Source organism: Myotis nattereri, assembly GCF_964212035.1.
Source record: "Myotis nattereri genome assembly, chromosome: 3".
NCBI classification, from domain to species: Eukaryota; Metazoa; Chordata; class Mammalia; order Chiroptera; family Vespertilionidae; genus Myotis; species Myotis nattereri.
In genome coordinates this window covers 31,127,807-31,143,233 of record NC_138077.1, presented here as the reverse complement: position 1 = coordinate 31,143,233, position 15,427 = coordinate 31,127,807, and the positions used below count along the sequence as shown (strand labels likewise).

Sequence of the window (15,427 nt, the reverse complement as noted above, 5' to 3'; positions counted from 1 at the left end):
GCTGTGAATTAAATAAAAATGTTTATTTAAGTTTATATAAAAGTTGGCAGCGCATCTCAGATTTACATAACAGTTTGCATCCAGTAGTTTTTTTGGATAACAGAAACATCAGTATGGCCAAGTGTTAACTCATTTCACTTCTATGTTAATATTTGTAACATGCAATTTTCCTGAACAGGTATAAAATTTTTTCTTGGAATTATTTTGTTTAAAAATGAACAAAAAGACAAATAATATCATAGCCCCAAAATACACATTGAGGCGGTTGAGGGAGGCTTCAGTTCAGTTCAGTCTTTGTATGCCCTGAGTTACTTTTCCTTTGAAAATACCACAGTTGTAAGTTTTAACATGGCAACATGTTAACAAATTATAATTGATGTAGGCTTTTCAATTTGCTCAGGATCATGAATTGCAAGTGCAATGAAGCAGCTTTTCCAGCTGACAAATGGATCCACAGGTAATGCAATGTCTCTTAAATTAAACTTGTGACATTTACACCAGTAAACCGTAGCAATGAGAAAACTATTGACAAAGTACAACCATGGAATGTTCATCTCAATATATGCTGGAATCTGTACTTTAAATAAAAGGGTAATTATTTGAAGTAGTACAAATGGTAACCAGGTACCGAGAAAACAGACAATGAACTTGGGCAAGAGTGTTTTTTTAGAGTTCACAGTACAACTAGAATGGGATGAAAAGGGGAAATACAGGACAGCCTCATTCATGTAGGAAGTTATCCTAATAGCCTGTACCAAGGTAATAACTTCTGACCAAGAAGTGATGAAAGCCATAAATAAAATCATCACCATGAAAAATGAGAGCCAGTAACTTTGAATGCTGACGTAGAAGGGACATTGATAAGGATAAACATTCTGTGCCTTCAGGTTTTGGTAGATATCTGGATCTCCCAAAACATAAGCAAATACTGAAATCCAAATCAAAATTACTGTAAAGAAATAAAATAATTTCTGACACATAAATGGAAGGGTGGTTTTAGAAAAATTCAGATAATAATCTATCCATGCTATCAGGAAAACTGGATAATGCAAAAAGCCATAAGTAAAAGATATAATTTGAGTAAACAAGCAGATGTGGTATTTAGTAAACCTAATGTCTAAAAGTACAAAATCCCTGAAATAGGATATAATGGAAATGTTTACCAAAAGTAAAAGGTCCATGAGTGCTAGTGAAATGCAAAAATATTCCATAAAATTTTGACAGGTGTTTTTTCTTCTCATTCCCAGTGTGAGGATATTTAATAATATTTTCCCAAGTATAATCAAGATTAGCAGACAGTCACCATCCAGGGGCTGACTTGTTTGATGTAACTGGTACTGAGAAGAGCAGTTCTCTGAAGCAAGCACAATCATATTTTTAGTTAAACTTCAGAAGGCCTGCTGAAAGATAGACGATAAGATACTGCTTTGCTTTATTTTCCATCCCTGCAAAGAAAGGTGAAAAAGTCTTGATGTTATCTTGATTCTATCTCTATTTTAAGACTTTACAAAACAAGCACTAGGATTCCCCAAATATAATTTAATCCAGTCATTTCCACAAATAATTATATGTATAAATAGGAATTTATGTTTCTCATAAAACTTATAGATGAAGGATTAATATGCATACTTTGGTCATTTTTTGAGACCCAGGTCGTTCAGAACTCTCAGATCTATAACCAAAATGTTACATATAAATTACTAAAACTTCCATGTAAGTACAAGTTTTAATAATGTGTAAAAAGATAAAATACTTTGTCCTACTGGAGTGAAAACACAGGCTTAAAATAGCAGCCTGCAGGTAGCATTCAGACAATCACTGATAGTTGTTAACCAAGTCTCACTCTGACTCAAGATGTTACCTCACCTGTCCCCCCCTTTTGTCTCTTCATCAGTGAAGTAGAGGTAATGTTTAAGGGGCCCTCTAGTCCAGCAGTTTTCAACTGTTTTAACTGCAGGATCAACATTCACATTAAGTATCTGAAGTTCAAAGATATGGAACAGACTATTCAGCTGAAAATATTAGGAACATTAGCAACCGAAAGAAAGATTTATCTTCTGGGCATGATCTTTCAGGTGTGGCACCTGGAGAGATGAGAGAATACAGGGAAGGAATAGGGACCGAGTATGATACCTGAGAACATTAGGAAGTGCTAAGTAAAGGCAAAGGAACAGGAGTTGAAGCTTGGAGGAACCAAAAAAGATAACATGGTGAAAGAGAAAGGTCAGAAAGGAAGAAATCAGGAAAGGATGGAAGAGAAGGAAGGAAATTAGAGAAATTTATCCTGAAAATATGACCCAAAGATGTTTCTGCAAGACTGTTCAAGTATTTCTGAGTAGCAAAATAAAACCAAACCCAAATAGTAACAGGTCCATCACAAATGCCAACAACTGGAGAGGGTTAAAATGACACAGTCCTTCCCTACAGTGTACTATCCCGCAGCCATTACCAATGTCAGCAGGAAGACTGTTTTCCTCCACCTTTCTATACTTGTTCAATGTTTGGCCTTATGAATATGTTACATGTTTAAAAATAATATAAATTTCCGTAATATGTTTAAATGAATTGCAGGTTACAGAAGTATGCAATTACTTGTTAAGACATTATACATGCAAAGAAAAACTTAGAAGGTACACATTGACTTAATCCTATGTAGTATTATAGGTCTTTCTGAATTTCTCAAACTTTAAGGAAAAAATAAGTTAGGGAGTGTCAAGACTAAAAAGTGAAAAACTGAATTTGCTGAAAAGCAGATATCTGATTAAATAATTTCAAAGGAGTAATGAGGATATTGTCTGAGGAGAAAAAATTCAGTGGGAGAAAGCTATTAGTTCTATTAACTTGACAGAGTCCTAATTGAGAAGTGAGGCCCTGACATTTGACTTCTGTGTTCATCTTATCACAGTCCAATTTTAGCAAGAATCCTGCTAAGTCAGGTTAGTCAGCATGTCTCATCCTCAATATCTGATCTCCCTCGCTATCTGATCAGGTTCCTCATCTCTTTACTACCTTCAGCAAGAATCCTGTTAGGGTTTAGCCAGAATCCCCTGGCCCAGCCGTGGGCAAACTACGGCCCGCGGAACCAAAAGAGCGGAGGGTTCTCTTGCTCTCCCCTCCGCTCCTTCACCAGCAGCAGTGTTAACATGGCAACGTCGGGAAACACGGCCACAGCTCCTTCTTCTGAGTCCAGTTTAAGAACCCATTGTGGCCCTCGAGTCAAAAAGTTTGCCCACCCCTGCCCTGGCCCCTGATGTTTCCTTAGTAATATTTCATCTACTGACCCCACACCTTGCTTCTTGGCTATGAATTCCCACTAGTATTGGAGTGAAGCCTGGTCTCTTCCTGTCATTGCAGAACCTCATCATAGTGGCCCCTATACCTATCGCAGTAGTTCTGAATAAGGTCTGCCTTACCATTCTTCAACAAAGGTCATGAACAATTTTTTCTTTAACATACTCATGGCCATAAATACACCAGTGTCGTAAACTCACATATCTATCTATACACACACGTATATATAAAAACAGTTTAAAAAATCATTCAATACCCATATTAATAACTACAGGTTTAAAAGAATCAATGAAACAAGTTCTCTTGTACATTGAAATTTTTTTCTATACTCAAATATATCGTGTAATTTAACTTGACCCTCTCCAGGAAAAGCTCCATTCCAGATTTGATATATGGTAAAAAATGGCACGGAATCATGGTTAACCACCTTGACAAATGACACTGGCTTTGTAAGTGGTGGTGCTTGGATAAGGAAGCATAGTTGGAATGATAAGACCACTTGAAGCCCTCCAGTGTCAAGAAGAAAAACAAGCTGTTTTAAATAGCAAATGTTGGTTTGGAATGGAGGTGAGGAAGGAAAACAGTGTGGGTTCATATTTATGAAGACCCCCCCCCCCCTTTTAAAGGTATCTTTACTATAAAATTTAAAAAGAATTATCTGTATAAAATTATTTTATCCTTAATAACTGCAATGCAAATTAAATAAGCAAAGCTAAGGAATCCATGTTTTTCTCTCTTGACATCTGGCTCCATTGCATTACTGACTCTCACCTTGGGGCCCAGGGGAAGGCAGAAAAGCAGGCTACTCCCTGGAGGAGCATCTGGGGGGCTGTGGAAGATCAGCAAAGGGCAGGAAGTGGAGGAGGATCAGTTCCAGTCACCAAGGCAGTTCCCAGAAGCTTCTTAGAAGAGGACTGGAAGAAAGAAGACAAAACAAATCTGAGATGGAATATATAAGAGAACCGTAAAGCTGGAAGGAACTTTAGAGATGAGGGAAGATATGCAACTTGAGGCAATATAAAGCAATCAAGAGAAGTTTGAGCTGTTTTATAATGGTTCCCGAATATCATAATTATGGGAACTACAACTTTTTGAGGTGATACCAACTTATACTCCATGTCCTCAATAAACCACTAAAATTATTCAGTATTCCAACATTTTGTTCTTTAAACAACCACCCCCCAGGACAAGACCAAAAATCCTTTGTTAGGCTACCTGTCCCGAATTTTCCCTTGAAAAATGTTCACATTAACTCCACAGATTCAGTGATTTATAAGATATGGTTTTCTTGGGGGAAAAAAAATGTTTTAACTACTTATGAATCAACTCAAATTACTTCATATACAACTTAAAAAGTTAACGTGGAAGTCCTTTTCAAGACATCTTTGGGTTTGCATTGTGATCTGACCGATTCAGAAGTATTAGGCCTGAAGGAAACAAACCATGATTTCTTTTCTGCTTTTCTAGTTATTACCAACCCAAATCTTTTTTTTTTAAATATATTTTATTGATTTTTTACAGAGAGGAAGGGAGAGAGATAGAGTCAGAAACATCGATGAGAGAGAAACATCGATCAGCTGCCTCCTGCACATCTCCTATTGGGGATGTGCCCGCAACCCAGGTACATGCCCTTGACCGGAATCGAACCTGGGACCCTTCAGTCCGCAGGCCAACGCTCTATCCACTGAGCCAAACCGGTTTCGGCCCAACCCAAATCTTAACAACACACCAGACTTACTCTGCTTTCTCCAGCAGGTCATTCTCAGCTGATGATCTTCCTATTTTATTTCAGTTTAGTGCCTTCAATTAACTCACTTTTGGTTTCTGGCACACCAAAATGCCACATGAATAAGCTCTGTGTGGAAGACCAAAAACAAACACATCATTAATAGCTACCTTAGTAACTGGAGTTCAATATAACTGGCTCCAGATCTCTGCTTAGAAAAACTATAACTTGCACCCTAGCCGGTCTGGCTCAGTGAATAGTGTCCGCCTGGGTTTGATTCTGGTCAAGGGCACATGCCCAGGTTGTGGGCCTCAATCCCCAGCAGGGGGCGTGCACGCAGCTGGTCAATGATTCTCATCATTGATGTTTCTATCTCTCCCCCTTCCTTCCTCTCTGACATCAATAAAAATATATTTAAAAAAAAGAAAAGAAAATTATAACTTTCTGTGGGATTAGAACCAGTAACTAATTGCTTATCTTTTTTCCAGCAAAAGGAAGAAAGGGAATACTTAGGTTGGAAGTCCACCAAAGACCGGAGATGTGGGTGCATATAACATGGCATCTATTTATAGAAATCTTGCTTACATTGTGGTTTTCACCTACAGGCTTCCGAGTCTGACCTAACAGTTCTCATAGTGTGATTACAGGACCTTTTGACACTTGTTGCATGGTAACATAAATAACATTTCTTAAAATGAAAATTTGCTGTTTTCCCAAACCAAAAAACGGAGTAAAGTGGTATTGTTTCACATTCACAAACTGCTTGTGTCTGGCTCAACAGCAGACAGCTGAATCCTCACCTACATTAAATCAGGTGCAGTATCACATTTCCTGTAGCTTTTGGAAAGTCCTCTGTACATTTGAGCTTGAGAGAAAAAAAACTTTTTAAAAATAGGTAACAAATTAAACTTCATACAGTAATTTCATAGTATTATAATCAGATAGTTGTGCTGTACAACCTCCGAAAAGTTTAACAAAAAAATAGTAGGATGAAATAGTAGGATGGGCAGATGAACAGTTAACATTCTGGTCAATGACTGTTCAGAAAATAAAACTAGAACAGTAGCTGGATTTGCTGATCCTGAATGGAGAAAGCCTGTGGGAGAAATAATGTTTTGTCCAGGGGTTTTACATACCTTTCATCTTAATCCTTACGGCCATCATGAAAGGTACGTGTTATTTTTCCCCAGGAGGAAAAGGGCTTGGTGTTAACTAGCACATTTCCTGAGGTTGCATGACTGATAAGTGCTGGAGCTGAAGTGCAGTCTCAGGTCTGATTTCAAAATTCGTGATCTTCAGTAAGCCTCAATTATGGCTCCACTCAGGGCAAAATGTAGAAAGGGACCCACGGCACGGATGTGAAAGAGCTTTACCAAAACGGTAATATCCAACTGAGAGTGACTATGTTGGTTCCTGGTACTCCAAGGCCACAGCTAACTGACCTATTTGAATAATGTAATTGTATTCCCCCAAAAGGTAAATATAACTTTTTTAAAAAATGTGGTCTTTGCTTGATATGTCAAAATTCAGTGAAAAAAAATAAAATGGTGTTCAACTGCCTGACAACTTTTAAAGAAATAGATGTTTTTCATTCATTTACATAGTATAGATTCAATATAGAAAATTAAGAAAAGTTTTGAGTTTTTAAAAAAATAGGTAATATTAATTTACATAGTCTAAAACTCAAGTTACAGAAAGTATATACAGTGAAAATAACTCATTCTACCCACTCTTCAACACCCCTCAGCCCCACTCACCACTATCTCCCTCCCTAGGTAAAACCACTGAGATTCTAAAGCAAGCTTTTAAAAAGAAAATCACCGTTACCAGTTAAAGCAACTAGTGAGGGATTCTTGATTTGCCCTTTCCTAGGTCTCACATACATATTGATAGCATGAGATAAGGTAGAACGCAACAAAATGTGAACCAGTGATCTGTCAGACCATAGGAGTAATTTCCACCATCCAAACAAGGCTGGCCATGAGGAAGGTCACTGGGACCAGGCAGAAAGACGGGAACTAGGTAGGGATTATCTCAGAGTTAGAAGATAGGTGTTCCCACCCCCACCCCACCCCCAGGGTATAGCATTACAGTGCTCACCCATACCTGCTGCTTCTCAGCTTCTAAGCCCACAGGAAGATTTTACTTCCTTAACCCTTATAATTAGGTGGGGCCACGTGGCTATCTCTGGCCAGTGGGCTGTGAGGCCAAAGCATTTACTTTCAGAAGAGAGTCCCCTCCGTGTTCTCTTCCCAGCCCAGGGAATGAAGCGGCCATGTGGTCCAGACAGCACAGCTCCGGATGGCAGGGCCTCTGCCAACCTGGGTCCCTGAGTGACTGTGGAGCAAAGCCCCAGGTGTGTAGTGTAAGAAATACGAGTTTGTTGTATTAAGCTGCAGGAATTTTGTGATTATTTTTTATGTCCTATCCTGACTAATACAATTCCTTATAATTCTCTGTACCCTTTGAAAATTTTTAATAGCTAGCATATAGTACTTATCAGAATCTTAAAAAGTTACAGTAGAGCACTGGCTGGGTAGCTCAGTTGGTCAGAGCATCATTACCAAGGTTTTGGGTTCGACTGCCAGTCAAGGCACATACAAGAATCAACCAGTTAATGCATACTTAAGTGGAACAACAAATCAGTGTTTCCTTCTTAAATCAATAATAAAAAAAATTGTTCTATTTTTAAAAAGCTATAGTAGAAAAATAAACTTTGAAAAGCAACAATGCAAGTATTAGGAAATTGGTAAAATCAAAATTCAATTTTAATTTCCAGTACATCTTTTGCACTGTTTTGTTCTGATCTGGTTTTGATTAAGTGAACTAAGTTTACACCTTAAGGGAAAGAAGGGTAAATTAAACCCAAAGTAACAGAAGGATATAATATAGAGCAGAAAACAATGAAATTTTTAAAACAACAGAAAAATCAATGAGCTAAAAGCTGGTTCTTTAAAACAAAAAAAAACAATAAAATTGATAAACCTCCAGTCGAACTAAGAAAGAACTTAACTAAAATTAAGAAAGATAGGACCTTACTACAGATCTCATAAACACTATAAAGATAAGGGACTATAATGAATAACTTTATTCCAATAAATGAGACAACTGTGATGAAACAAATTCTGAAAAGGCACTAAAACTCATTCAAAAAGATCCCTAAAAATCCCTATCAAAGAAGCTGATTTTGAACTTAAACACCTTCCTACAAAGAAAACTCTAGGTCCAGATATCTTCATTGATGAATTCTACCAAACATTTAAGAAAGAACTACCAAACTGAAAGAGAACAAAAGAGGATATAAAGAGACAATCCACACACAAAAAAGGACAAATGGGCTATTATACATATGAAAAAGTCAGCATCACTCATAAAAAATTTTAAAAACCCAGGAATTTAAACTGTACTGTTTGCCTTTCAAGAGACAGGGTGGTGGATGTTGCCACTGCTGACCACCTGCTGGGTGATCAGCCCCAAGGAGAAGGGGAGATTTCATTTAGCATGTGGTGTCACGGCTCCACTTTGTCTCCAGTCTCAATCAGCTGCATGTCACTTGGGAGTTCAGCAGTGCCCCTGGAGACTGCAGTGGTGATGACTAAAACCTCAAGGAGGGGGTCTTCTTGGGCCCAGACCAGTGTTCTGGGCAGGCACAGTGACTTTACATGAGGCCACGGCACGAGCACAGGCAACAGCTGACACCTTACTGACCAGCAGCATGTCGCTGATCTCAGTGAGGGAGGTCCTTCTTGGTGAAGGCAAAGCCCACCTTCCCCCGGGTGTGAGACAACAGTTTCTCCAGAGCTGGGCGGGTTTCCAGATGCCCCTGAATGGCCTTGCTCCACGGTGTTCCTGTCCATCTGGCCCACAGCCTTCCCAGGAGGGGCATGCGGGTCTGCTGCATCCTCTCGGAGCCCACAGTGTCTGCTCCCACAATGAGGCATGTTGGATAATCAACCAGGAGCTGGATGATCCTAAGGAAGTTGTTGGACTTCCAGGTGACCCAGTCTTCCCTGGGCAGCATGGCAGTGCGTCAGGGATTGCCATGCAGGGTTTAAAGACGATGCCACTCTCACGAGGACACCTAGCGAGAGCGACACACTGACACTGTCAAGCATTCTAGTCCAGTCGTCTTGTAGACGACGGTCTGGATTTGTCCATGTAATTGTTGCCTCATATTAGATAAGTGTTTTCCGCAAGAATACTATCTGAATCATGCATCCCTTTATGTCAGTTTGTCTCATTACTGGACGCATGAAGTTAGATCACCTAATTAAGGAGTTGTCTGCCATATATCCCTGTATGGTACCTTTTGTAATCAATAAGTAATCTCCAGGATAATACCTTGAGACAGACTATGCTCTTCCACAGCAAAGTTTCACCTAATAGCTTTGGCATCCATTTATCACCCTTGCCTGAATCAATTATCATCCTGGGAATTACAAAACAGTGATTTGCTAATTCTATGATTCCTTCTGCTTTTACACGCTAGCAATTTTTCCCCTGGAAATATATTATGGATTCATGGGTTATTTTTAATCATTGCCACCCTTATTCTTTTGAATGCCTATTTCCAAACTCATCCCGTAGAGTTCTTTCAAGCTGGTTCCTGGGTTCTCTTGACATTTCCCAGTCTTTAAACACGTTTGCGGAGCCAACAGGGATTTGATATATCCGTCCCGGACTGTTACATGAGAGAAATAAACTTGTACTGGATTTGAACCATTACATTTTTGGTTTGTTTTTACAGCATTTTAGCCCACCATCCTTAATACAAAATACTTCTAATTGTTCTTTTTCAAAGCCCTCCCCTCTTGCTGCACATGTCTGTTTCTATTGTAACATTTTTAGCCACCATGAGCCTTCACTGTGTCTTTTGCCTACTCTCAGTACCATATCAGTATTCATATATATATATATATATATATATTTGATTTTTCACAGAGAGGAAGGGAGAGAGATAGAGAGTTAGAAACATCGATGAGAGAGAAACATCGATCAGCTGCCTCCTGCACATCTCCCACTGGGGATGTGCCCGCAACCCAGGTACATGCCCTTGACCGGAATCGAACCTGGGACCTTTCAGTCCGCAGGCCGACGCTCTATCCACTGAGCCAAACCGGTTTTGGCCATATCAGTATTCTTAATCAGACTTATGGCATGTGGTATTCTGCATATAGAGTATTATAGTTACCGATGGCTCATGATTTACCATGGCCCAGGGGCCTTTCCTGCCAGGAACAGGCACAAAGCCAGCCATCTCCATTTTAAACTTCCTACTTACAAAATTAATTAGCCTTCATTTGACTTTGTCCAATTTGTAAGTACCCAATTTATCCAGGCTATTTTGATTTTTATTCCTAGTATCTCTGGCATACAAACACACACACACAATACATCACTGGTCATGGCTTAAAATTGATGAAATAGAACTGGGCCCCAGGCTAACCTCTGCAAGGTTAACAGCTGTCCCACACCGACACTCTAAAAATACATATGCATCCTTTACAGTGCCTTTGTGTGACCGTTCTACCATCTAACTATGGTATCATCTGCGCTAAACTGTGTTTCCCTGGGGCACAGGCGATTATATATCCTTAATTATATCAATGACATGAGAGCGTCAACACATATGTGCCCTGCTTCCTCCAGATCCTTACAAACTTCTTGAAGAAATTAGGTTACACTGATATGAATCTGTTTTCCATTCACTACCATTAATTTTTACCCATGCCCTATGTCTGCTTGCAAATAATATACCGGTGATGTATATTTTCATACAGCCCTCCCTCACAATGTAATGATACCTTCTTACTACTGCAAATTGTATATGTATGTGTGTGTGTATGTGTGTGTGTGTGTGTGTGTATATTCACTTCATAATTTTGGTGGGAACAGGTCATTAATATAATGTTCAGAATGAAGAAGAAAAGCATCCCATACCTTGTACTAATCATTCAGATTTTGCTATCAAATTTTAAGACATCAATAATAGGAATATACTTAAATAAGTCAATAAGTATGGGAAAAGGGTTCATAAGAAAAATAAAGAGTTATAAGAACTGTAGTTGTTCAAAAGTAGAATGTGTAGTAGTTTGGGAGCTAGTGTTTGCACCAGCACCAGAAAAGTCCAAAGACATATGCTTAACAAACATGCTCATAAAAGAGGTTTAACCTTCAAGGGACATTTGAACTAGAGATGCTTCCTAGTTCCCAATGATTATCATTAACTTTAGTCTTGCACTTAAGTCAAGGAAGGGGTATAGCATACAGTGACTTAGAAAGTATCAATCAGAAATTGGCTCACTAGTTCCTGGGACCTCACCTGCAGTCCCAACCCACTGAACACCACTCCTGGAATGACTCAGCAACCGGAGATGACAACACTGCTCAAGTTCATTTGTTTATAGTTTCCAAAACTACAAAGCTCTGTTTGTCATTTTGAGAAAGTTATATATTGGAAAATATATATGTCTCCTCAGATCTATTTCCTTAAAGCGTATGATAGAAGTTTCAAAGATTATGTTTTGGGGGACAGGTAGGCAGGCCACTTAAGTCAAACAATTCTACTTAAATACATGCGGTGCTTTTTCGTTTATAAAATGTTTCATGGTTAAGTATTAGCACTGAGGAATAAAGGCCTTTTCCCAAATTGGAGGTGAGGAGAAAGTGCTAGTAGATGAAAAAGAGACATAGTCATATGAACGAAATAAAGGAAAACAAACCATAGGTCATCTTGAGAGCTGCAGAAAAAGCTTTTGACAAAATTCAACACCCAATCATGATACAAACTCCCCAGCAAAGTAGAAATTGAGGGATATTACCTCAGCCTGATAAAGAACCTCTGAAAAATCTCCAGCTAGTATCATACTTAATTATGAAACACTGACAACTTTCACATGAAAACTGGGAACAAGACAAGGATATCTGCTCTAATCACTTCTATTCAACATTGTAGGGTGTCACAGCCAGCTCAGAAAGGTAAGAGAAAAGGGCACAGAGATTAGGAAGGATAAAGTAAAACTATTTATGGATGGTGTTTATACATACAGAAAATTCTAAGGCACCTACGAAAAATTTACTGGAATTAATAATTTAATAAGGTTGTAGGTCAATTTTTAAAATGCCTATATACATACATAAGCAAAACTTGGAAATGTAAAAAGTACCATTTACAATAGACTCAAAAACATAAAATACATAGGAATAAGTCTTTTAAAATATGTATAAAACTTTCATGCCAAAAGCTACAAAACACTGCTGAGAAAAACTAAAGATGATTAATACTGTTAAGATGTCAATACTCCCCGGACTGATAGATTCAGTGTGGCCCTGATCAAAATCCAAACTGGCTTATTTGTAAAAATTAACAAACCAATTCTAAAATGTTTATGGAAATGCAAAGAGCAAGGACAGTAAAAAAAATTCTGAAAGAGAACAAAGTTGGAGGACCTATATTACCCTATTTTGATACTATTTTACAGAACCCAAGACAGTGTGGTACTGGCTTAAGAACAAACAAACAGCCGAAACCGGTTTGGCTCAGTGGATAGAGCGCCGGCCTGCAGACTGAGGGGTCCCAGGTTCGATTCCGGTCAGGGGCATGTACCTGGGTTGCGGGCACATCCCCAGTAGGAGATGTGCAGGAGGCAGCTAATCGATGTTTCTCTCTCATCGATGTTTCTAACTCTCTATCTCTCTCCCTTTCTCTCTGTAAAAAATCAATAAAATATATATTAAAAAAAAAAAAAAGAACAAACAAACAGAACCAAGTAGATCATTCTAATAGTCCACTTGATCCATAAGAAAGGACCAGTGCAATTCAGGGGAGGAAAGCCTTTTAATAGATGGTGCTGGGCGAACTGGATAGCTATATGAAAAAGAAGAACCTCAATCCCACCTCACACCATACACACAAATTCATTCAGGGTGGATCACAGGCCTAAATATAAAAGTTAAGACTAAACACCACTCCTGGAATGACTCAACAACCAGGGATGATGACACTGCTCAAGTTTAGTTGTTTGTAAAGCTTCTAGAAGGAAAACAAAGAACATCTTTGTAAACCTGGGGTAGGTAAAGAATTCTTAAAACACAAAAGCACTAACCATAAAAGAAAAAAATATAAAGTGGCCTTCTTAAACTCTTCTGCTCATAAGAAAATGAAAGGCAAGAAACATACTGGGAGAAAGTATTTACAGCACATATACTGAACAAAGGATTTATGCTCATACTACTAGACCACATATATATATAAATAGTGCCTATAAATCAATAGTAAAAGGACAATTCAAAACAAAAATGGGCAAAATATTTGAAAAGACACTTGTAAAAGAAATCATACAAATGGTCACTAGCACACAAAAAGCTTAACATCATCAGTCATCAGGAAAAAGCTAATCAAAAGACCAATACCAAGATTTAGAAAAGATATAAAAATGTAAAATAGTACAACCTTTGGGAAACAGTTTGACACAAACATACACCTATCCTATGATCCAGTAATTCCACTCCTAGGCATTTTACCCAGGAGAAATTAAAATACATGTCTGCAAGAAAACTTGTATGACAATACCAAAATGCTGGCAAGGATGTGGAGCAACAGAAACTCTCACTGCTAGTAGGAATATAAAACAGTATAGCCACTTTGGGAGACAGTATGGCAGTTTCTTATAAAATTAAACATATTATCATACAATCCAGTGATCACACTTCCTTGGTAGCAATGAAAACCATGTCCACACAAATATCTGTACACAAATGTTTATAGCAGCATTATTCATAATTGCAAAAGCTGGAACCAACCAAATATCCTTCAGGAAGTAACTAAATAAACTGATTATTCAGTTTATTCCCCATCTCCTTCCCCCAAGCACATTTTCTCTGCCCTTCTTTCTCCTAAGCTCCAGGAGCCCTTCTTTTGAGAAGGTCCAACATCTGGTGCTGTTCGCCATTAACACAAGGAGAATGGATGAATAAATTGTGGTATGATCAAAGAATGGAATATTAGCTACTAATAAGGAACAAACTACTGAAACGGACAACAAGCATCTCAAAAACATTATGTTGACAAAAGAAGCCACTTCTGTTCTGTTGTATACTGTATTCCATTTATAAAAGCCTACTGTTTTGTATTATTGTGTTGTATTTCCATTTATAGGAAGTACAGGCAAAGCTCACTTGTGCTGGAAATCAGAGCAGCAATAGCCTCTGGGTAGGGAAATTGACTACAAAGGGGCACAGGAGAGCTTTCTGGAGCATGACAATGTTCTGTATCTTGACAGGGATATTGTTTACATGGTGCATATATTTATCAAAATGAAACAATTAAGATCTGTGCATTTTACTATATGTAACTCAATAAATTTTTAAGTTGTTAAAAATGCCCACTCAAAAGACTTACTACTAGACAAACTACAAATCAATCATACTTATTTCCAGAAGGTATAGTTTGTGTGTGTATCTTTTGGAAATTATAACATGTCAAATCCTAATATATAAAAAGTCAAGGGCCATCACGACCTAAACGATCAGATGGATGACCGAACAGCGGGCTAGGGTCCCGGCCGGCGCGGCGGGATTCAATCTAGGTTCTGGCCACCTGAGGCTTGGCAGCGGGAGGGAGCGGTGGGAACGAAGCCATGCTGCCATTGGACTGGCCTCTTGGTCCCTCCCCACCAGCCTGCAGGCCCAGTGAACTGGAGCCATGCTGTGATGGGACTGGACCCTACTCAAGGGGTCCCATATTGTGAGAGGGTGCAGGCTGGGCTGAGAGACACCTCCTCCCCCCTTCCCAGTGCACAAATTTTTGTGCACCGGGCCTCTAGTAGTTAATAAAATACTCATTTTAAAACTTTTAATTATATCATATGATACACACATACATTTAATATATGCATATTATTAAAAAAACTCAAATTCATTTTTCTTTGTATATTAATTTACTCCAAAAATATTTATGGAAGCCATCCAAGTTTACACTGTGACTCAATCACAATATAATGCTGCTATTTCACCTTTTCTCTAGGGCAGAATCTGAGTGCACCTTACAGAATAAAGTTTATCTAAAAGGAGTGTCCTGGTCTGTGCGTGGGAGGAAAGGTGTTGGATAACCAAACAGACCCAGACTTAAGAAATAAAAACAAGTTTGGTGCCAATCAGGTCCAGCAGATACCTCCTTTCAGGCCTCCACTGACTAAATGCAGGCCCATTGGCTCCACTCCTGACCCTGCAGCCACTGGAGGTTCAAGGAAGCTTCTGCCTGGCCAGTGGCATCTATTACAGCTCAGTACCACAGGCAGCTAACCAACCTTCTGGTAACTTCCCTTCCACGCCCCAGTCTCCCTTAGGGTAGCAGCTTAGAGTCTGCTCTAAGCCAGGTTTGGAGGTGTGATGACTAACAGATAAAACCAC

General features: G+C 38.8%; 1 protein-coding gene across 1 annotated transcript; it reads right to left on the bottom strand.

Moving 5' to 3' along the window:
* Positions 1 to 247: 247 nt before the first annotated feature.
* GPR160 (G protein-coupled receptor 160) lies at positions 248 to 2,714 on the bottom strand. The gene has a single exon (XM_081085926.1). It carries the CDS (start codon positions 1,371 to 1,373, stop codon positions 360 to 362), a length of 1,014 nt encoding a protein of 337 aa, XP_080942052.1. The 5' UTR covers positions 1,374 to 2,714; the 3' UTR covers positions 248 to 359.
* Between the last annotated feature and the right edge of the window lie 12,713 nt (positions 2,715 to 15,427).